The sequence below is a fragment of the Elephas maximus genome, chromosome 4, assembly GCF_024166365.1.
Source record: "Elephas maximus indicus isolate mEleMax1 chromosome 4, mEleMax1 primary haplotype, whole genome shotgun sequence".
Taxonomy (NCBI): domain Eukaryota; kingdom Metazoa; phylum Chordata; class Mammalia; order Proboscidea; family Elephantidae; genus Elephas; species Elephas maximus.
The window spans coordinates 91,447,014-91,471,578 of record NC_064822.1 but is presented as its reverse complement, the minus strand read 5'-3'; the positions used below and the strand labels follow the sequence as shown (position 1 = coordinate 91,471,578).

The 24,565-nt window shown below is 38.5% G+C and overlaps 1 protein-coding gene across 1 annotated transcript in view; it reads left to right on the top strand.

Moving 5' to 3' along the window:
* Positions 1-24,565, top strand: part of PKP2 (plakophilin 2) — an 85,505-nt gene that overhangs the window by 14,014 nt on the left and 46,926 nt on the right. The window contains exons 2-4 of the mRNA XM_049882809.1: positions 4,039-4,151; positions 4,708-5,405; positions 12,419-12,554. Coding sequence (XP_049738766.1) covers positions 4,039-4,151; positions 4,708-5,405; positions 12,419-12,554 — 947 coding nt within the window. The remainder of the gene's footprint in view (positions 1-4,038; positions 4,152-4,707; positions 5,406-12,418; positions 12,555-24,565) is intronic.

Sequence of the window (24,565 nt, the reverse complement as noted above, 5' to 3'; positions counted from 1 at the left end):
TAGGAAACATCAAAAGCACATTGTGCATTAGGCTAGTGAAGTGAACGGCTGAAAAGCTATTACTAAGCTAATGAAGTCACTTCTGAGGTTCACCCTTTAGCCAAAGATTAGACAGGTGCATAAAACAAAACAAGACTAAAGGGGCACACCAGCCCAGGGGCAAAGACTAGAAGGCAGGAGGGGACAGGAAAGCTGGTAATAGGGAACGCAAGGTCGAGAAGGGAGAGAGTTGACTTGTTGTGGAGTTGTTAACCAGTACCGTGAAACAATATGTGTACTAGCTGTTTAATGAGAAGCTAGTTTGTTCTGTAAATCTTCATCTAAAGTACAATAAAAAAAAAAATCAACCAGAAAAAGTCAAATTTAACACCGCTGGTAAACTTATCAGAAAAAAACCTCTGAGATACAACAGAGTGTGATTACAACATACACACTAGTTTTAGCCCTCTCTCCAGAACAGATTAATTTATGAAAAAGTGTGAAAACCAAACTTTTTGAACCAAATTCTGTTTTTAAAACCACATCTCATTTTTGCATATTGCTTTACAATTTTAAAAGCATTTGAATGTATGCTTTCTCAAGTAAACCTCTCTCTCAGCAACAGCAACCCTGTCAGTAGTTGGAACTACAGGGAAATGAGGTTCTAAGTGATTTGTGCACTCAGAAAGTAGTAGAACCAGGGTTCAAGACCGAGTTCGCAGATTTATTTGAAATACTTACCGAAGACACTTACCTCCTTTTGTAAACAAATCCTTTGAAATATAATCACATCCTAATTTTTCTTGTTAGTGAACCTGGATTTTCATGTTGGATTTATTTAAAACAAGATCCACCTGTACGTATATATATATTTTTGTTTGTTTCCTTCTATTTTTGGAGAAAGATGTGGCTCAGTTATTTTATATGTTCAGTACAGTAGTCATATATTTCATTCTTTGGTTGGGCAGAAAATAACGACTTCTCTCAAGAGATAATTTCCCATCCTGGTTAATATTTACCTTTTTTTTTTATTCCACCCAGTTCAAAATTTCTTTAAACTTTTAGAACCCAGCTGCAAATTCACCTTTCATCCACCATTTTGAGCTCAAACTCATGACTGCTTAGGCAAATTAATCTGCAGTATCCATTGTTTTCTATTGGCTTTTTAACCAAAGAAACTATATATTGTGCCAACTGCAAGTTGAATATCGGATGTCATGTCTTTTCTTATGTGTGTATTTCTCAGGAATAGAGTCCATGGTTAAAACAACTAATCTTTTTTTTTTTTTTCTTTTACCAACAATTACGTTGTAGTTGTTTTGGGAACAATTATACCAGTCGCAGTTCATTTGTGTGAAAACTAAAGGAGAAGCTTCCTTATAAGAATTTATGTGAGCAAAGAAAGACTTTATATTTACAAATTATTTGGAGTTGCCCAGGCAAAGGTTCGAGAGGAATGATAGAATGATAGTTTTAGTCCTTATATCAGAAATTACGATAATCCCTCCAGGGTTTTGATAAATGACAATTTCAGAGAAATTACCATCTAAACAACGAAGAACAGTGGAAAGGAGGAACCAAGCCTATTAAATCTCTTTGCAGTTTAAGACAACCCACTGCTGTCGAGTCAGTTCCGACTCATAGGGACCCTACAGGACAGAGTAGAACTGCCCCATAGAGTTTCCAAGGAGCACCGGGCAGATTCGAACTACTAACCTCTTGGGTAGCAGCCGTAGCACTTAACCACTATGCCACCAGTGTTTCCAGTTTAAAACAAGTATCGTAAAATTCCCTATTTATAAATGGAGATAACAGTAGCCAGCTGTGTGTCACAGAACGTTGTAAAGAAACACTGAGCTCCTTAAAGAAAGGTAATATTGAGATGTAAGGAGTTTATATAAGCTGCTTTAAAAAAGCCTATGCCCAGTGGTCTTAAATGCTAGCAAGTGGCCATCTAAGATGCATCAATGAGTCTCAACCCCCCTGGATCAAAGGAGAATGAAGAACACGAAGAACAATGATAATAACGAGCCCAAAAGACAGAAAGGGCTACATGAACCAGACACTACATCATCCTGAGACCAGAAGAACTCATAGTGACCCTATAGGACAGAGTAGAACTGCCCCATAGGGTTTCCCAGGAACAGCTGGTGGGTCCCAAGTGCCAAACTTTTGGTTAGCAGCCATGGCTCTTAACCACTGTACCACCAGGGCTCTGGAAGGGGAAATTTAAGCAGTCCCTATCTCTGTTCCTCCCTCTTCTCACCCCCTTTCTGTCTAATCCCCCAGTGCTCAATATTACCTGTCTACAGCCATGGATGTTCCCTGGACCTATCCAGTCTAGCCTTCATTTCCCTACCAGCACAGCCTCTGCAGCCCTGCCTCCCTGTTGGCCTGGGAGTGGTGGATGGGGAGGAGACACCAAACAGTGGGTGCTGTGTTAGGGACTAAAGGCAGCCTAGGCTGGAGCCTCTCAAACAGACATTGACAGTTGAGTCCTCAAGGCCTTTCACAACTTTTGCTCAGGGGAGGTCTGAGGAGAAGAGTCCTTTCATCCTTTCAAGGTCTGCGTGCCAGGCATTCTCTGTCATTAGAGGTTAACAACTAAAGGGGTGCCTGATCTTTTGTCAGCCCTTGTGGAGAAATCAGCCCCCTAGAGAAAGAGATGCCTGGTCAGCTCAGCTTCCCTGGGCCTTAGGTGACAGCTACAAGCTCGCAGCTCCCTCCTCCAAGACCCCTTAAGGCCTGAAAATTGTTTGCCAGTCAAATTCCTTGGCTCCAGGAAACAAGGACACGTGTACAAAGCATAATGTGGGATTGATTCATATATTTTAGCTCTCTGGCAACAACCACCCCCACCTCTCCCCCCGAAATAACTTCTGAATTTATTGTTAGTCTTTTGAAATTTTGACATTACAACAATATGTTGGAAAAGCATGTTGATGTGTTCCAATTGTGTTGGAAAGGGACTACCTGTGTTATTTTATTCTCTACATCTTTCATGAGTCTCTGAAGCCTAGAAGAGGTGAGTATTTTTTTTTCCCCAGGATTTCTAAAAAAAATTATACATGACAGAGAAAGAAATTTTGGTTGAAATTAGGGAGCTAGAAATTACCTAGGTTTTGGAGCTCTTTGATTATTTTAATTAGCTTTTTTTTTTTTTCTTTTAAATAAGCAAGAGAGAGATTATGAAAGAAGAAAAATGAAAAGCTGAGAGAAGGATAAAGGAGATGAAGAGGGACACAATAGTCTTCTACTGCCCTCCTCTTCTCAAAAAGGAACATTTTAAGATGTATGAGACATACATTAATTGAGAATCTGTGTAAGCCCCACAACTGAGCACAAAGGGTACCTCCTACTTAGTGTTTGCGTGAGAATAGGCTGGCTATTAGACCAGCAAAGAATGAGCCCTGTGATTCTACAAACTCAGTAATTTTTAGTGTAAAGGTTGATTTTCTCTACTGCCTAACTCTCGCATTTCCAAGTACCTCAACCCCAGCCTTGACCATTTTCAAGTGGAACCTTTTTCAAGGTTGCAACCTCACTGACTCACCTGTGGTTCATACAAGCCGCCTTATCTGAAAGTGTTGAGTCACCATCACATTTATTGCCTGCACGTACTTATTACAAGAAGCTTCCGAGATCCTGCCCTGGGAACAGTTTTTTGTTTTTTTTTTTTACTTAAGAAACTGAACCTTTTAGAATGGACCACCTAAACCAATGAGTGCTTTCCAGATTCTTCAACATTGTAAAAACCAAACATTTTTGGAATTTTGTGAACCCGCTTTCTCTTCCCTTTTCTCAAAAAAAAAAACTTTTAAAATTAGATTTTTATTTTGAAAAGTTTGTGGAGAATGTTGTGATAACCTTTTTTTTTATTTTTGCCACATCCAAGAATGGTGTTAAACCAGCAATTAAAAACCCTACTATAAATCTGATACTTATTTTATTAGCCTAATTACTTAAATTTGAAAGTTCAACATACTATTGTTATAAGTTCTTTAAGTATTGACCAGCCCACTTATATACTGAATTATTTTCATGTATGCTTGATTGCAGGAAACCTTCATCGAGCCAGCAGTGTTCCTGAGTATGTCTATAACCTACACTTGGTTGAAAATGATTTTGCCACAGGGCGTTCCCCCGTTACTAAAACTTACGACATGTTACAGGTAGGATATCAAAGAATAAAACCCCAGTTATCAGATTACCATGAAAACATTTTCAAACTTCCTTAGATTATATTCTTAATATTTACCTTTTCCAAGTATTATCATTTACCAAATGAATTATAAGAAAATGGATTTGATGCGAACACCATGGAAAACTAGAAACTTTAAACAGTATCAAGTTCTAGTGCAAATAAACCAAAATACCAAACCTGTTGCCATCAAGTCGATTCTGACTCAGTTGAAATGAGTGCAAATAAATATGACCCAAGTAAAACAAGTCTTGTTTGATTAAAGTCGTTACCCAGAATGAGGCCAACTTCCCCACCTGAGCCAGAGAAACATACATCTTGTTTAATAGTCCTGGAGGAGTCGTTGTTGCTGGTTGCTGTCAAGTTAGCGCCAACTCATGGTGACTTTATGTGTAATAGAATGAAATGTTGCCCAGTCCTGAGCCATCTTCATGATTGGTATGTTTGAGTCCAGAGGAGTGGTTGCTTTTCAACAAAAATGAAAACAGATGTGTGGCTCATTTAAAATTTATTTCTCACTTGTGCAGGCAGGAACAACAGCCACCTATGAAAATCGTTGGGGGAAAGGAACTGTACAGTACAGTTCACAGAAGTCGATGGAAGAAAGGTCCTTAAGGCAGCCTCTGAGGAGACTTGAGATTTCTCCTGACAGCAGTCCCGAACGGGTTCACTATGCCCACAGCGATTACCAATACAGCCAGAGAAGCCAAGCTGGGCATACTTTGCGGCACCAAGAAAGCAAAAGATCCACCCTCCTCATGCCACCAAGATATGCTCGTTCAGAAATTGTTGGCTTCAACCATCTCGGTGCCATGAACAGACAGCGCCACTATGACACTTACCAGAGACAGTACAAGTACGGGTCTGTTAATGACAGTGTTTTTGATGGTGTTCCTGTCGGCCCAACACTGCTCACATATCCCAGGCCTGGGACCAGTCACAGCATGGGCAACCTCTTGGAGAAAGAAAACTACCTAATTTCTGGGTCTGCCGCTGGGCAAGTGAGGCCACTGGTGCCCCTGCAGCCTGTCACCCAGAACAGGGCAGCTAGATCCTCCTGGCATCAGAGCTCCTTCCACAGCACCCGCAATCTGAGGGAAGCCGGGGCCAGTGTCGCTGGTGATTTAAGCGGGAGGAGAACACTCATGACAGTTGGCCAGGTGGCAGCAGGAGGAGGTGGGAATTTGCTCTCAGAGAGAAGCACTTTCACCGACTCCCAGCCTGGGTAAGTTCAGTCAGTGCCAGCACATTCTGTTCCCACACCCCTTCAGTGTGAATTGACACTTCTAGGATGGAAAGAAAGGCTTTCGGAGATAAGTGATTAAAATAATGGCTTTTTACACAGCTGCCTAATTGACAGATAAGCCCATTTACCTCAGGGAAAAGGGACAACCTACCTGCTCATATGGCAGCTTTGTGAGGGAAATATGACATTTCGTCCATCTGTTACAGATTAAATGCTGGCTGGAGGGATGTCTACCCCTAGGCTATATGAAATTCTGCTCTGAGTGAGTAGACCAAGAAATGGATAATTTCATGCATTTTCTCAATAATTCTTTGAAATAAAGGAAGGAAAAGGCAAAAATACTTGCTTCTGGTGCTAAGAGTGAACCTCAAATGCTGTTTTGATAACTACTACCATAAAAAATGATGAAAGCAAAGGAAAGGGAGCTGATTTCTAGATGCCCCTTTCCTTCCTTTGATACTTGAGACCTTAATTAATTCTAGTATCAGAAATTTGGAGCGTATTTTTTTTGACAACTGCTGAATAATGAAAATAATTGAACTTTGAAAGTCATTCCTTTGTCTCTCCTATTTACTTTATGGCTTGACTAGGTTTTGGAACTTAACCCTTGTTTGAGTTTAATCTTGAACACAAATTTTATAAACTGAGGGATGTTGAGAAAGGCTAAGAAATGGATGAATGATTAAATCAGTATCCCATGAAGTAATCTAGTGTCATTATGACAAAATATTAAATATGTGATTTTTGTTGGCTTTCTAAAGTTGCTTAAAGAAAGTTAATTATACCTTTAAGTGAAATTGTGCAGTGATACCCACAAACTGTGGAGGCACTGGTGATAAACTACTTTCCAAAAAGATTTTAGGCCAATTCTAATCAGGAAGCAGGAAACATTTTTATGAAGCAAAATTTGCCATGAGACTTCTACCATTTCTTATAGAAAGCGGATATTTTGTCAGTATGAATACACTTATAAAGAGGAAAAATTGTATGAGATAATTAATTATGGAAGAAAAAGATAATGGAGGCTTTAAACGTAGTAATTCAGAATTTATTGAAAAAAAAGAAAAAAATTTTTTTTTTGAATGCCTCCTATATTCTAGGATTTGCGCTAGGCACAGTTTTAGCAAAATGATTTTAACGGTAACAAAACTCTCTCTGTTACCCCACATCTTCCATCAACAGGCATCCCTGTCCCTCACTTCCTCCTTCTCAGTGAATGCATGCTTCTTGAAAGAGGGAAAGACTTATTGTATCCACCCTGTCACTTCTCGATTTCTCAACTCATTGCAATACGACATCAGTCCCCATCATTTCACTGGAACAGCCTCCTAACAAATGTGCTGATTTACAGCCTAAGCTTTATTTTTACATCATAAGCAGACACATATTCTAGTGCTTCTATTATTTAACCTGTCAGCAGTATATGACACCCTTGTCTGTGAAATTCTCTCTTCTTTGGTTTTCAGAGAACCACCCTCTCCTGATTCCCTCTCGCCTCTCCAGCTATTCCTTCTTAGTCTTTTTTGAATGCTCCTCTTCTGCATGCCCAATGACGTTGTCTTCAGTCCTCTTCCAAGTCTTTGTACTCTTCCCAGGAGACCCTATGTACTAGTACCTGTATCTTCATGGTTTCTAAAGTCTTAGCCTCAGCTCTGTCCTCTATACTGAACTCCAGACTTTTATATCTAATAACCTCTAGAACATCACATACTGAATATATCCTAAACTAAATTTATCATCTCCTCCCACTATAGTCCATCCATTTATAAACCTGGGAATAATTCTTATCTCCTTCCTCCACAGTCAAATATTACCAAACCATTTTTTTACCCCCTTAATGGTCTGAAGTTTTTGCCCTTCTTTCCATCTTCATTGCATGCCTTTCTACCTCTGGCCTTGCCTTGCTCAAAACCACTCTCTATGACTGTCAGAATGGTATTCCCACATCTGATTGTTTCTCTTGCCAGTGTAAAATCTTTCCAAAATTCCGCTAAGTATTCATGTATCTTAGCTTGGTGAAAAAGGCCCATCTCATTTTTCATCTGTTTATCACTCCCGTCTCATCTCTTTCTGCTCTCCTCCATCCTTCATCACTGCCCTCTCTAAACACACAAACGTGCAACCCCCTTGGAACCTCTTGCACTTCCCTTAATGGAAGATACTCATATTCATTCTTTCTCTCCTTTCCCTACCCTCCCCTCTAACCCTTTACATATATAGCTCTATTTTTGCCTGGCTACTCATAATTCTGGATTTAGCTCCAATACCACCTTTTCCCTGACCACTCCCTACAAATCTAGTTGATATTTCCCTGCTGTATACTCAGGTAGCAGCTCTGTGTAGGTGTCTAGTAGAGTGATAGATTGTGGTAGTTCATTTACTTGTCTGCCTACCATCTAGACCTTGAGTTTCTTGCAAGTATCTTACTCATCTGTATATTCTCTGTATTCTAAGACAGGCAGGTATGTAGTAGGCACTGTGTAAATGTATGGTGAAAGAATGAAGGAATTAAAGAAGGAAGAAATGAAATAGGGACTCTACTTTTTGCCATCTGAGTTTTTTTGTTGCTGTGGCTCAGATTCTAGAAGAAATATTAAACACACTATTTAGGATTGTTGTTTTAATGGATAGGGTAAATTTTATTATACTATTTAATCATATTTCAAAGAATGGAAGGAACACTCGAGGTCAAGAAATTTAAAGTAAAAAGTAAGATAGCTTCTATTCTTGACTATTCACTGGATTGCCCTCCTGGAGACCAGAAATCATAGAAACCAACTCCTCTCTTTGATCTTTGAAGGGAAGACTTTGCTTTCTAAGAAACAGAGAGAGGGCTACAGGCATTACCTATGATGAAGAAGTAAACGATCAAGGCAGCTTCTATATCTGACTTTCCTCCTTCCTTTGCTGTGCCCATGGCTCATTTCAAGCTGTTCTCTGAGTGATCTTCACCAAAGACCACACTCTGTTCTCCTTTGCCCTTTGTTGTCTCACATTTCAAACTCTGCCCATCCCGTATTTTTTGCATCTACTTTTTTCTGTCTAATGAAATTCACACATGTAAAGGAATGTTCTTTCATATATGTGGAACATCCCTATAGAGTAGCTAGATAAAACTATAAAATTACTTAATGGTATATTCAGCAATGGATCTGTCTTTAAAAAAGAATGGCTGATCAGACAGTTACTAGTGTACCTGAAAACCAAAGCGTCGTATTAGAGAAGGTCAATACCTGTTCTAAATCAGATTGATGAAAATGGGTTAAAAAACTACCGAGTAAAGGATTCTAGATTAATTTTTCTGAAAATATTGTTTACCTACCTTTTGGGGACTGGTGGTTTAACAAATGAATATTAGATTCCTTCAGTGTGCCCAGCATTGTGGTAAGCACCAGAAGAGATAAAAGTCGAGTAGAATATATGAAGGCCCAGGAGGTGATCAGTGAAAAAGAAAATATCACATATAAACAACTACTAGGTTGTATGGTACATATTAATGTCTATAGCGTTTCAGAGAATGAAAAGAGCGTTGTTCTCTGGAATTAGTTGAGGGAGACAATGCAGAGAGACTAGATCATAGTCAAGTTTGTGACAGAGTGGTACAGAGCAGAAAAGATATCATTGATTTTCTTCCACATTCCCTCTCTTTCCCAGTTCTTCCATCTTCTATTCTTCATTTCTTATTTCGCTATCTCTTTCTGTTCCCATTTTAACAGCCCCATTCAAGCCTCTGTTGTCTCAGCTAAGATTCTTTTAGTGTCCTCATAACTGTCTGTTCCTAGAAACATATGTCCACTCTAGAGTCGTCTTTCCTAGCAGTACTTTTATCAGGCTTTAAAATCTTTGTGAGGTAGAGAATTTGCATTTATTTTGCATCCAAGGACATGCAGGAGCTTTCCATTGTTCTTTCTTGTTTGCCTGACCTTTAGAGGATTAGCCATATTCTGATATCAGGGGAACCAGCCTGTGGCAGGGCCATGTTGTCAGCTGGCAGGAAAACTGATTCCTGGGGGATTGAGTACATGAAAATAAGTTCTGTTTTTTATATTTTCCTGCAATATTTCATATGTTGACCAATGATATATTATACTGCTTCTTCTTACATTTTCATTTAAATTAACCATCATTTTAACATATTAACTAAAAGTCATAAAGGCTCACTTCTGGAGGATATGCTCAGGGTACAATAGGAGCCAGGCAACAACTGTTCTTCCTGATCTTCTCATCCCCAACCCCATCTCCTAAGCCACATTTCCTCAGGCATCAAGAAGTGTATTATGAGTGAGTGGGAAGGGAGGGATGGAAGGAGGGAGGGAAAAAAGAGAGAGAGACAGAGGGAGGGAGGGTGGAAGTTGGGGAGGGAAGGAGTGCTATAGGAGAATAGAGGATGAAAGGAACAGCTCTACTTGAGGGTGGGAACACAAAAGATTTCACAGAAATGATGATATTTGAGTTAAGTCTTGAAGGATGGGTAAGAATTGGTCAGGTAGAAGGAAGAACTTTCCAGAAAAAACAAACATTTGTGAAGAAACATGCAAGTATTCAGAGGACTAGAATAAACGGTGTACTTGGAGAGTGGAGTAGTAGATCAGAGGAGTGGGAAGAAAGGGGACTGAGGGTGACAGGAATGGAGCCATGCTGGGGTCAGAATGTAAGCCATGTTATAGAGTTGGACTTTACAAACAATAACAAAATAGAAAACTCACAGTCTGACGAATGCAGCAAAGCTTCTTGTTGAGGAAGCCTTCGTTCAGTTTGGGAATTGTTTTTCATGATAAAGTGAAGTAGCATTCGAATGGCTGGGAGGAAATGCAGAGCTTCTTTGTAAATCATGTTCAGGAAAATAAAGGATTAGGGTAATGGAATTATTTGTGGGTGTTGGAGACCTGGGAAATTCAATGTTTCCTGAGTCATGTATGGCTTAAAAGAAAAAAAAAAAGTTTTTTTTTTTTGTTTTTTTTTTTTTGGTTAATGGCTGAATCTTCAAGAAAAAAAAAAAACTTCATTAAACAAAAGGCTATTATTATGTTAGGTATGATCTTTCATCAGTTAAAACAAGTATAGTGATGGGTGATAAAGACATAAACTTGCCACTGAAATTAAGATTTATACAGTTTCAATATCTTTATAAAAGCATTGGAGTCCATGCTTGTGAAGTATTTCCACATTTGTAAAAAATGCATTATATTAAATAAAAGTGATTCAAATTCTGGTTTCAATGGCAATAACTTGCATTTTTTACCAATTAAAATCGAATCCTGAGGCACAACATCTTGGAGTATGAGATCATTATATAATGCTTAATATAGATGCCAGAAACGTTCTGCTTTACTTTTAATATCCGTACACTCATGAAGAAACCCTTTTATTTTTGAATGTGTGTTTCAGAAGCAATGGAAATTAGTTTTTAGTCCTGAGGGCATTACTCCTTATTCCCTCAACTTGCCACACCCACCCACATACAGACACGCCAGGTATGACACTACCCATACTGACATCTATATACGCATGCATGTATTAGTTGGTTAGCCTGACAGAGAGAATTTAGTCACTGTTCTGTTAGCAGATATTGGAAAAAACCTTCCAAGATGACTAAGGAGTCTCTATAACCTGGAATGAATCAGGCGTAAGTAACCCTCTTTGAAGCCAGAGAAGGGTCTTAGATTACCTTTAAGAGGTATCTTTAGCAACAATTCTAAGATGTTGCCATCCTGTGTTAATGGCTTCTGTGAGGCAGTGCTTACCGAAGGACTAACGTGCTTACATCCACGTCGATAACAGACTGCCTAACTTAGTCACGCTCCAGACAGAAATAAAAGTGGGGAGGGGAAATAGTTCTATGAGGCATTTGGGAGTTATTATTTTATAAGTAGCTATTTTATTTGTCCTATATAAATTATCTTCTTTGTGCCAAAGTATATCAGACTTTATCACCACTATAAAGTACGTGTAATTGATAGAATAGACAAATAGAATGTCATTACATAAAATGGCAAACCAAATGGTAGTAGGAAGTATATAAAATTGTCTTCTTTAAGAAAAGACATATTTAAGTGCCTGTCATTGAATGAATGGATAAACAAAATGTACATACATACAATAGAATACTATGCAGCTGTAAAGAATAATAATGAGTTCTCAAATTATATTACAACGTAGATAAATCTGGAGGACACTATGCAGAGTAAAATAAGTCAATCACGAAAGGACAAATACTATATGATCTCACTGTTATAAAAAGATACAAATAGGTATACAGTGTTCACTGGTAGTTACCAGGGATAGGTGTGTCAGGTTTCAGGGAGGATCTCTAGGTAGTAGACACTTGTTATTTTTGGTGACGAGAAAGGCAACACCAAATGTGAGTGAAATGTGAACAGCTTGACCAAGGTAAATGATGTCACCAAAAAGTACACAAGAAAAAAGAAAAGACACATTTGTAATTGTATTTCATCGTTACCTTTTTTGAAGTATTTCTGTCACACTAACATGACTTCCTTTTAAAAAAACAAGTTCAGTTTTTCTAGCTTTCGCTGGTTATGTACTGTTACTTGCATTAAATAACCCTTTTAGAATGCCTTTTTTTTTTTTTTTAACCCATTTCCAGGTGAAATAACATACTGAGCAGCTTTGAGAAAAAGCTAGTCATTTTTGCAGAGAGGTATTTCCTCTACAGATGTGAAATTACTAGGGTAGGAATAATTTTTAATTTCTGTAAACAAATTTCTTTTAATTTCATCTTAAGTCTTATTGTTTTTAAGGTATAATTATCTTAAAAAGAGGTCAGTTTCTCTTTTTGGTATATTTTAATCAATTCAGCTGGAGTATTTCTGCTACTAGCTTCCTATACTTCCTTTTCCCTTTCCTAAACAGCCACAGCTGAGACATCCTAGGTGTTTCCCGATATGAGCCAAGTTGTCTTTAGAGGATCAGGTTGGTGAACAGGAGGGAGCAAGTTTGGTATTTGGCTGAATCTGTGACTGTTCGTCTAGGAATGCCGACGTGGAGATGACTCTGGAGAGAGCAGTGAGCATGCTTGATGCAGAACACGTGCCCGCTTGCAGGATTTCTGCTGCAGCTACCTTCATACAGCACGAGTGCTTCCAGAAATCTGAAGCGCGGAAAAGGGTGAGTGGTTTTACAACCAGTGCAAAAACCACCACGCATTCACATCTGTTAAGGTGGCCCTGCAAACAGAAACTACTCATTTATTTAAATTTTTTAATATTTTCATTGAAGTTTTTTTACATTTAATTTTTTTTTTTTTTATGATCAGTGCCCAAAAAATTTCCTGCAATTCAGAAACTTAGGAAGTAAGTTACCCCTTTGCCTGCCTTCGCAATTTCTAGAGCCATCCCTAGAGGCAATTGTAAACAATCCATGTACTTCCGGATTTTTCAACGAGAATAAGGGGAAGAATATAAGTGTATGTAAGGCTAATTGTTTTGTATATTTTACAAAGATATTAAATATCAGCAATTTTTAAATTGTTTTTATTTAACATACATTTTCATTGCTTTCAATTTTTCATATTTTAACAGTTGTTCAGTGAGCAGCCTTGTATGTGTATCTTTCTGCACTTGCACAAGTGGTTCTGTAGGACCGAAAAAAAAACAAAAACTCACTGCAGTCGAGTCGATTCCAACTTAAAGCCACCCTATAAGACAGAATAGAACTGCCCCATAGGGTTTTCAAGAGTGTAAATCTTTATGGAAGCATACTGCCTCATCTTTCTCTCATGGAACAGCTGGTGGGTTCAAACCACTGATCTTTCAGTTAGCAGCCAAGTGCTTTAACCATTGCACCCCCAGGGATCCTTCCTGTAGGACAGATCCTCAAAAATGGAACTGATGGGTCATTTTATGTTTGTTTTCAAAACATAAAATGTAGACGAGGGGTCATATCATTCAAAAAGGCATGAATGAAAAATAAGTTTCTCTCCCACTCCAAGCCCTAGTCTCCTTTTTGGGGGAGGTCTTTCAATTTTGGCATATCTTTCAGAGATATTCTGTACATGTAGAAAAGCTTGTTGGATGGGTTGATTGTGTATACATTTTTGTTTTAAAAAACCATAAATGGTTGTATATTATTCATGGTGCTCTTTATATTTTTCAGTTAACGATATATCTTAGAAGTTTTCATTGTCTATTAGCCCTACCCCATTCTTTACAATTGCTGGATGGATTTCTGTTGTCTAGATGTACATAACTGATTTTTGATAGTTTTGATAACTGATTAATTGACAATTTGACAAAGTTTTTACATATGTAGAACCATCACCAGAATCAAGGTAATGATTATATCCATCACCTCCAAAAGTTTCCCTTTGCCTTTTTGTAATCTATACGTTCTGCCCTTCCCAGCCCACTCCTAAACCCCAGCCACCAACGGTCTACTTTCTGTCACTATAAATTAGTTTCAATTTTCTAGAATTTTTTATATATGGGATTATACAGTATATACTCCATTTTCGTCTGGTTTCTTCTACTCAGCATAATATTTTGTATGGATATACCCACAATTTTTTTATCCATTTGCCTGTTGATGGACATTTGAATTGTTTCCAGGTTTTGGCTATTGTGAATAAAGCTGCTATAGGGATTTGTGTACAAGTCTTTGTGTAGACATATGCTTTCATTTCTCTTTGGTAAATAGTAATTAGGAGTAGAATGTCTCCATGATATGGTAGATGTATAAAACCAAAAAAAACCCCAAATCCATTGCCATTGAGTCCTCAAGCTTTTTGAACATATGAAGATAGTTAAGATTGTTGTCTTAACATCCTGGTCTGCTAATTCTAACATCTGTGTCCTTTCTGAGTCAGTTTTGATTAGTTGCTTTTTCTCCTCATTATGTGTTGTATTTACCTTCTTATATATTTCTTAGTTTTTAATTGGATGCCTTACATTGTGAGCTTTAAGTTTTTGGATGTTAGATATTTTTGTATTCCTAAAAATATTCTTGAGCCTTGAACTGGGATATAGTTAGGTTACTTGAAAGCAGGTTGATTCTTTCAAATTCTGCCTTTAAAATTTGTTAAGTGAGAACAGAGCAGCATTTAGTCTAAAGCTAATTAGTCCCCACTACTAAGGCTTAATTTGGACATGTTGTATCAGGAGGAACCAGTCCCTGCAGAAAAACATCATGCTTAGTAGAGTGCAGGGTCAGCGAAAAAGAGGACGACCCTCAAGGAGATAGATTGACACAGTGACTGCAACAATAGGCTCAAGCATAACAACGATTGTGACGATGGCATAAGGTCGGGCAGTGTTTCGTTCTGTTGTACATGGGGTTGCTGTGAGTCAAAATTGACTCAGTAGCACCTAACAATGACAACACTAAGGGCAAGATTTCTGAGAACTCTATCCAATGCACCACGATTTTTTTTTTTTTGGCTATCTGGTGAGAATAGGTATTGTTCCTGGTCCTAGGTGGGCATGAGGAGCTATTCTCTCAAATCTTCTTGGGTAGTTATTTCCCTGACCTCAGGTAGTTACCATATTTTTACGAAAATAATGTGTGCCTTCTACGTTTGCTTTCGAATCGCTCCCTTCCCCCCGCAAGGTATTTTCCTAAGTGCTGCTATGCCAATTTTTTTTTTTTACATGTTGTAAAAAAAATAGCATAGTGTGCGTACCAAAATACCTCAAGGTGGGAGTGGTTAGCAAACAAACTTAGAAGGCCTTTATTATTTGCGTGTTAAAATACAGTGAGCTGATCAATACTGTACTGAATACTAAAGGGGAACCATCTGCAAATCTCAAGAGTTCTCCTTCTGTGCAGCTTTATATATTAAAAAAAAAAAAAAAATTTTTTTTTTTTTATATTACTCTGCTCTGCAAACTACTAGCCGTTTTGGTCACCCACCCCAAACTCTGAGCTCTCTCTCCTCAACTCTTAGAATTGAACTCCACCTGGGTTTTCCATTATCACACCATAGCCATAGGGAACTCTCAAGGCAGTAATTGAGCTCATCTTCCTTGTTTTCCATCTTACCATCATTGCCTCATGTCCAATTTTAAAAAATTACTTTTACACATTTTGTCTAGTTTACTAGTCATTTCAGGTAGTAGGTAAATCTGTCCTTATTTCTATTGAGTCATTTTTAATTTTGATAAGTAACTCACTGACAACCCTCCCCAAAACTGTACAATTTTACATTCCCACCAATATTGTACCAAAGTGGTCATTACTATGCACCATTATTAACATAAGATATTATTCTGTTTGATTCTGTTACTCTACAAAGCAAAGATATATGCAATCTCACTATAGTAGAAATTTTCTTATTTGTCGGAATCAAGACAATTGATCAGTTAATCAGAGTTACAGAGGAAATCTTGTTAAAGTTATATATATACACATTTATAAAGTTTTTCATCATGTTTAGATAATCTGTGCTCATTAAATATCATCTGCCATTTTTAGTTTAAGTTTCTTTAAAGTGGAATGGGAACCTAATGACACTTAAAGTCATATAAGTGCAAACTTCTAGATTTTTACATTTTCCTTACTCTTTTCTGTTAATCTCATCCACAACCAATTACAGAGCATTTTTAATCACTTCATCTTTATCTAGCCTTTCCATAGCATTCAGTTCGTTTTCAGAGAAACAAAACGCTACAACTGTATTTCATTTAGTTAAGAATAGGTAAAATATTACATAATTACAATAATAAGTACAGTTGGCTTAAGTACATCAGGAAACAAACCCAAGTTATTCTTGGTAACTTGGTAACATATAGCTGCTCAACAGGAAGAATTATGAGTGCAGCGAGTAACCACAGACAGTGAGCTAACATCCCTGACGGTATTTCTGGAATCAGTACTTTTCATAGAGGAAAAGGGGAACGTGGTTAATCCCGCAAATCAGTTAAGTAGAAATTAGACAAGAACTTCTACTGATTTTTTTCAATTGTTGTTGTTGTTAGGTGCCGTCGAGTCGGTTCCGACTCATAGTGACCCTATACACAACAGAACGAAACACTGCCCAGTCCTGCACCATCTTTACAATCGTTATACTTGAGCTCATTGTTGCAGCCACTGTGTCAATCCACCTTGTTGAGGGTCTTCCTCTTTTCCGCTGACCCTGTACTCTGGAAAGCATGATGTCCTTCTCCAGGGACTGATCCCTCCTGACAACATGTCCAAGGTATGTAAGACGTAGTCTTGCCATCCTTGCCTCTAAGGAGCATTCTGGCTGTACTTCTTCCAAGACAGATTTGTTTGTTCTTTTGGCAGACCATGGTATATTCAATATTCTTCGCCAACACCACAATTCAAAGGTGTCAACTCTTCTTCGGTCTTCCTTATTCATTGTCCAGCTTTCAAATGCATACGATATGATTGAAAATACCATGGCTTGGGTCAGGCGCACCTTAGTCTTCAGGGTGACATCTTTGCTCTTCAACACTTTGAAGAGGTCCTTTGCAGCAGATTTGCCCGAAGCAATGCGTCTTTTGACTTTTTGACTGCTGCTTCCATGGCTGTTGATTGTGGATCCAAGTACAATGAAATCCTTGACAACTTCAATCTTTTCTCCATTTATCATGATGTTGCTCATTGGTCCAGTTGTGAGGATTTTTGTTTTCTTTATGTTGAGGTGCAGTCCATACTGAAGGCTGTGGTCTTTGATCTTCATTAGTAAGTGCTTCAAGTCCTCTTCACTTTCAGCAAGCAAGGTTGTGTCATCTGCATAACGCAGGTTGTTAATGAGTCTTCCTCCAATCCTGATGCTCCGTTCATCTTCATATAGTCCAGCTTCTCGTATTATTTGTTCAGCATACAGATTAAATAGGTATGGTGAAAGAATACAACCCTGATGCACACCTTTCCTGACTTTAAACCAATCATTATCCCCTTGTTCTGTCTGAACAACTACCTCTTGATCCATGTAAAGGTTCCTCGTGAGCACAATTAAGTGTTCGGGAATTCCCATTCTTCGCAGTGTTATCCACAGTTTGTTAGGATCCACACAGTCGAATGCCTTTGCATAGTCAATAAAACACAGGTAAACATCCTCCTGGTATTCTCTGCTTTCAGCCAGGATCCATCTGACATCAGCAATGATATCCCTGGTTCCACGTCCTCTTCTGAAACCGGCCTGAATTTCTGGCAGTTCCCTGTTGATATACTGCTGCAGTTGCTTTTGAATGATCTTCAGCAAAATTTTGCTTCCATGTGATATCAATGATATTGTTCTATACTTTCCACATTTGGTTGGATCACCTTTCTTGGGAATAGGCATAAATATGCATCTCTTCCAGTCAGTTGGCCAGGAAGCTGTCTTCCATATTTCTTGGCATAGATGAGTGAGCACCTCCAGTGCTGCATCTGTTTGTTGAAACATCTCAATTGATTTTCCATCAATTCCTGGAGTCTTGTTTTTCACCAATGCCTTCAGAGCAGCTTGGACTTCTTCCTTCAGTACCATCGGTTCCTGATCATGTGCCACCTCTTGAAATGGTTGAATATCGACTAATTCTTTTTGGTATAATGACTGTGTATTCCTTCCATCTTCTTTTGATGCTTCCTGCGTCGTTTAATATTTCCCCCATGGAATCCTTCACTATCACAACTCGAGGCTTGAATTTTTTCTTCAGTTCTTTCAGCTTGAGAAACGCCGAGCGTGTTCTTGCCTTTTGGTTTTCCATCTCCAGCTCTTTGCACATGTCATTATGATACTTTGTCTTCTCGAGAGGCCCTTTGAAATCTTCTGTTCAGTTCTTTTACTTCATCAATTCTTCCTTTTGCTTTAGCTGCTCGACGCTCAAGAGCAAGTTTCAGAGCCTCCTCTTACATCCATCTTGGTCTTTTCTTTCTTTCCTGTCTTTTCAGTGACCTCTTGCTTTCTTCATGGATGATGTCCTTGATGTCATTCCACAACTCGTCTGGTCTGCGGTCACTAGTGTTCAGTGCATCAAATCTATTCTTCAGATGGTCTATAAATACAGCTGGGATATACTGAAGGTCATATTTTGGCTCTCGTGGACTTGCTCTGATTTTCTTCAGTTTCAGCTTGAACTTGCATATGAGCAATTGATGGTCTGTTCCACAGTTGGGCCCTGGGCTTGTTCTGACTGATGATATTGAGCTTTTCCATCGTCTCTTTCCACAGATATAGTCAATTTGATTTCTGTGTGTTCCATCTGGCGAGGTCCATGTGTATAGTCGCCATTTATGTTGGTGAAGGAAGGTATTTGCAATGCAGAAGTCGTTGGTCTTGCAAAAGTCTATCATTCTATCTCCGGCATTGTTTCTATCCCCAAGGCCATATTTTCCAACTACTGATCCTTCTTCTTTGTTTCCAACTTTTGCATTCCAATCGCCAGTAATTATCAATGCATCTTGATTGAAATGTTCAATCAATTTCAGACTGTAGCAGCTGATAAAAATCTTCTATTTCTTCATCCTTGGCCCTAGTGTTTGGTGCGTAAATTTGAAAAATAGTAGTGTTAACTGGTCTTCCTTGTAGGCATGTGGATATTATCCTATCACTGACAGCGTTGTACTTCAGTATAGATTTTGAAACGTTCTTTTTGACGATGAATGCAACACCATTCCTCTTCAAGTTGTCATTCCCAGCATAGTAGACTATATGATTGTCCGATTCAGAATGGCCAATACCAGTCCATTTCAGCTCACTAAAGCCTAGGATATCAATGTTTATGCGTTCCATTTCATTTTTGACGATTTCCAATTTTCCTAGATTCGTAGTTCGTACATTCCAGTTTCCGATTATTAATGGATGTTTGCAGCTGTTTCTTCTCATTTTGAGTCGTGCCACATCAGCAAGTGAAGGTCCCAGAAGCTTTACTCTATCCACGTCATTAAGTTCAACTCTACTTTGAGGAGGCAGCTCTTCCCCAGTCATCTTTTGAGTGGCTTCCAACCTCGGGGGGCTCATCTTCCAGCACTATATCAGACAATGCTCCACTGCTATTCGTAAGGTTTTCACTGGCTAATGCTTTTCAGAAGTAGACTGCCGGGTCCTTCTTCCCAGTCTGTCTTAGTCTGGAAGCTCAGCTGAAACCTGTCCTCCATGGGTGACCCTGCTGGCATCTGAAAAACAGTGGCATAGCTTCTAGCATCACCGCAACATACAAGCCCCCACAGTACAACAAACTGACAGACACGTGGGTTTTTTTTTTTATTATTATTATTGCATTTCTTTAATTAATCATGCCGCTGAGCATCTTTTGGTAGATTTTGTTGACATTGTGTTTCTTCTGTCAGTTGCCATTTTCTATCCATTGCCTATTTTTCCTCAAAGATGTGTGTCTGCCAATGACTTGTAGGAGTTTTTGGCGTTTTTTACATATTATGCATATAATTCTGTTGTTACATATGACATATTTTCTCCTGCTTTATTTTTACTGTTGTTTTTGTTGACTTTGTTAATGGTGTCTTTAATCATACATGATTTTAAAATTTTATGAAGTCAAATTTGTTAGTACTTTTCTTCATGACATCTATATTTTAAAGTTATTTTTTATGGCATCTGTATTTTAGGTATATTTTTTAAAACCTACCCCCACATTTAGATTATTTTTATTTTTTAAAGTTATATGATTATTGGGTATTTTTCATTATACTTTGCCTATAGGTTTGTTCCATAGGGAGAATAGCATCTTAGTCCTCTAGTGCTCCTATAACAGAAATATCACAAGTGAATGGCTTTAACAAACAGAAGTTTATTCTCTACAGCCTAGTAGGCTAGAAGTCCAAATTCAGGGCCTCAGCTCCAGGGGTAGGTTTTCTCTGCCAGCTCTGGAGGAAGGTCCTTCTCATCAGTATTCCCCTGGACTAGGAGCTTCTCAGCACAGGAACCCCATGTCCAAAAGCCTCGCTCTGCTCTTGGTACTACTTTCTTGGTGATACGAGGTCCCCATATCTCTCTGCTCGCTTCTCTGTTTTATGTCTCAAAAGAGATTGGCTTAAGACATTATCTAATTTTGTAGATCTCATCAATATAACTGTCGCTAATCCATTTCATTAACATCATAGTGATAGAATTTACAACACATACAGAAATCACATCAGATGACCAATGTTGGACAATCACACAATACGAAGAATCATGGCCTAGCCAAACTGATACCCATATTTTTGGGGGACACAATTCAATCCATGACAAATAGGTATGTTTTAAAACAATATATTTAGCTAGTAAATGAGCTTCTATATATACATATACCAAAAACCAAACCAAACCCAGTGCTGTCAAGTCAATTCCGACTCATAGCGACCCTATAGGACAGAATAGAAATGCCCCATAGAGTTTCCAAGGCACACCTGGTAGATCCAAACTGCCAACCCTTTGGTTAACAGCTATAGCACTTAACTACTACACCACCAGGGTTTCCATATATACATATAGAGAAGAGAATTGGGCTGAAAACAGGTCCTTTTTATGGCTAGCCACGTAAAATGTTTAGGATTTTTTTTTTTTAACTCAAATTTTTAAAAACTGGGCATTGTTAGGTGTGCTTTCCTTTTGTAATTTGGAATGACTTAAACTTTTTTTTTTAATGTTGTCCAAGTTGGGTTTGATTTCCACTACCTCTTAAATTACTAGTTTGATTACAAATATCAGTTTTGCTTATACATAGGATTACAGCTGTGCTTGCCTTCTTAGCTCTTATTCAGAAATAAAACTAGAACAAAGACTGGCTTTGAGAATAATGAAACATGGAAACTTCATTCAAGCCTAAAAAATGTATGTATGCTTGATAGAAAAACCTAAGAATTGTGACATTATAACCCAGGACATTAACAAAATCCTATTAAGCATGATGCTGTAGTTTTTTAATTTCTGTATGAAAGATAGCTACAATTTGGACATAAAGATCTGCATATAGATTATAAAACTGAGGGAGTCTTTATTTTACTTGATAAGGACTCTCAGCATGTGACATTATCGATGGCTCTCTCCCTCTGAAACACTTGCTTTTGTTGCCCACAGTCTCCTGATTCTCTTTGCATCCCTGTGACTTCTCCAAGGTTCCTCTGTGAGCAATTTATCCTCTACCTGTCCCTTAAATGTTCACAGTCCTTGAATGCTTCCCAGGCACTTCTTTTCTTATTCAATACCATCTTCCGACCTGCCTAATCCATTCCTACAGCTTCCTTTGTGGTCTAGATGCTGATGACTCACGATCTACAGCCTATATCCCTCCTGGGTTCCAAACCTCATGTCTATCAATTTTCTGGACATCTCCATTGAACTCTGAAGGTCAACATATCCAAAAGTAAACATACTGTCTTCTTTTGGTTACCTTTTCTACTTTCCAACCTTCCCCCTAAACCTATACTTCCTCCTGGGAGGGGAGCCAGGACACTTGGTTTGATCATGGATTCTCAGGGAGTCATTCAGACCTGAGTTTGAATCCTAGCATTCTTATTACATGGGTGACCTTGGATAAGATATTTTACGCTTCAGCTCTTACTATAAAGTAGAGATAATTGTCCTACTGCAAAAGGTTGTCATGAGAATTCAATCATATAAAGGTACAATGCCTGTCCCAAAATAATAACTGAAAATATATTATTCCCTCTGTCAGTAAATTATACTAGCAGCCATCCAGGTATTTTAACATCAAAACTGTTCCAAAACTTTTCCACCGTTGTTGTTAGGTGCCATCAAGTCAGTTCCGACTCATAGCAACCCTGTGTACTACAGAATGAAACACTGCCAGGTCCAGCACAGGATTTTTGTTTTCTTTATGTGGAGGTGTAATCCATACTCAAGGCTGTGGTCTTTGATCTTCATCCGTAAGTGCTTCACATCCTCTTCACTTTCAGCAAGGAAGGTTGTGTCATCTGCATAACGCAGGTTGTTAATTAGTCTTCCTCCAATCCTGATGCCCCGTTCTTCTTCATATAGTCCAATTTCTCGGATTATTTGCTCAGCATACAGATTGAATAGGTATGGTGATGCATACCTTTCCTGACTAAACCATTCAGTATCCCCTTGTTCTGTTCCAACAACTGCCTTTTACCTATGTACAGGTTCCTCATGAGCACAATTAAGTATTCTGGAATTCCCATTCTTCTCAATGATATCCATGATTTGTTATGATCCACAGATTAGAATGCCTTTGCATGGTCAATTAATGATATTGTTTGATAATTTCCACATTCAGTTGGATCACCTTTCTTGGGAATAGGCATAAATATGGATCTCTTCCAGTTGGTTGGCCGGGTAGCTGTCTTCCAAATTTCTTGGCATAGACAAGTGAGCACTTCCAGTGCTGCATCTGTTTGTTGAAATATCTCAATTGATATTCCGTTAATTCCTGGAGCCTTGTTTTTCGCCATTGCCTTCAGTGAAACATGAACTTTTTCCATACTTCTCATATTTAGTCAGTCTTCAAGTCCTATTAATGCAACCTCTAAAAATGTTCTGAATGAACCCATATCTTTCCCTCCCCACTCAATGCTACTATCCTAGTACCTTTGCCATCATCTCTGTTAATTCAGCTGCCTAATTAATCTCCCTGCCTCCATGCCTATCCACTCCCAGTCCTTTCTTACAGCACCCAGAAAGACCTTTCCAATAGCTGTCTGTGTTGCCTGTAGGATAAAGGACAGATCCCTTAATTCAACCTGCAAAGCTCTTCCTGATTGAGCTGGCCCTGTTTCCTCCAGCTTCGAATCTCATCACCTAAGTAGCGACTGCCATAAGTGTCTTAGAAAATCTTATTATAAAACTAACACTAGCTCATTGCTAGAAATTTGAGAAATATATAAAAGAGAAAAGAGTACTCATGGCCATACTATTGTTATCATTTTAGTTTTCCTTTCCATATTTTTTTAATGCAGCATTTACATAGCTGCAATCAAACTGAATATGTAGCTTTGTGGGGATTTTTTGTTTTTAATTCTATAAAGTATGCACAAATACGTGTTTGTTGTTTAAAAAAAATACAAAGTAGCCGGTGCCATTCATGACTCACATTCTCAGCACTTCTCCTTACCCCCTTAGTTTCATTCTCCTCTTTATGTCTGTGTTTATGCATTGAAATGCATATTTTTATGAGTTTTTTTTGTAATGACATATCATTAGCATTTTCTCATACCCTTAATAATTTTTATAAAATTCATTTTAGTGGCTGTATAATATTAATGGTGATAGTAGCAGCTATGGTGTGAGTAACTCTTATGGGTCTGGCATGTGATTGCTAAACTTACACGAGAATCCTCATTTGCCTGAGGAGGGAACTGTATGACTAGTAAAATGTCTGTCAGTTCAAACACTGCTTTGCTTCTCCCGTGCATACCTCAGCATATGGATATTTGCAGATTAATTGTTAACCAATCTCCCCCCACCGATTGTTGGACATTTATGTTTTTTTATTGTTCACTCTCATAAATTATATGTTAGTCTGCATCTGCATTTCTGATTATCTTCTAAAGATCCGCTACTAGAAGCAAATTTTTTTTTTTTAAGGTTTTTAACACATACTGCCAATTGCCTTCCTGAAAGGTTACACTAATTTACTGGAGTGATTAATTCTAATGGGAGGGAAAGGAGAGAAAGCGAGTGACATTTCACAGAGCGGTGACATTTGAGCTGGGTCCTGCAGGATGAGCAGGACTTTGCCAGGGAGGAGGCAGAGTGAGCTAAGCATTCCAGATGGGAGGAGGAAGAGGGGGCAAAGGAGCAGGAGTGGGGGGCTCTGAAGAGCCTTTGCCCCAAGAGTCAGTCTATTCCCTGGCACCTGCTTATTTGCCACCAGAAATCCTCATCATTTCATTATTTTATGGTTGGCAGGGAACAGGATCAGAATAGATGCAAAGACAAAGCTGAGATTCTAACTTGTGGTTCTGCCCTTTCATATACTTGGAAACTGTCTCAGATGAAAGCTTTTTTGAAGTTCTGAGACATTCATGTTAATCTATTCCTTTGTTTGAAAAAAAAAAAAAAAATCCCCAGAGGATTCAGTAGAATGGGGAAACTCATCAGAACTCTCCTGTTCCAGCTTTTTCCCTGAATTCAAAGGGGCAAGAGCATTTGACTTTGGTCCTAATGGACCAAAAATCCATTGGTTGAATTCATCACTGACAGTCCCAAATACGAGGAGAATGCCATCAATGTGTTGCATTTAACATGATTGATATCCATTTGCTTGATAAAA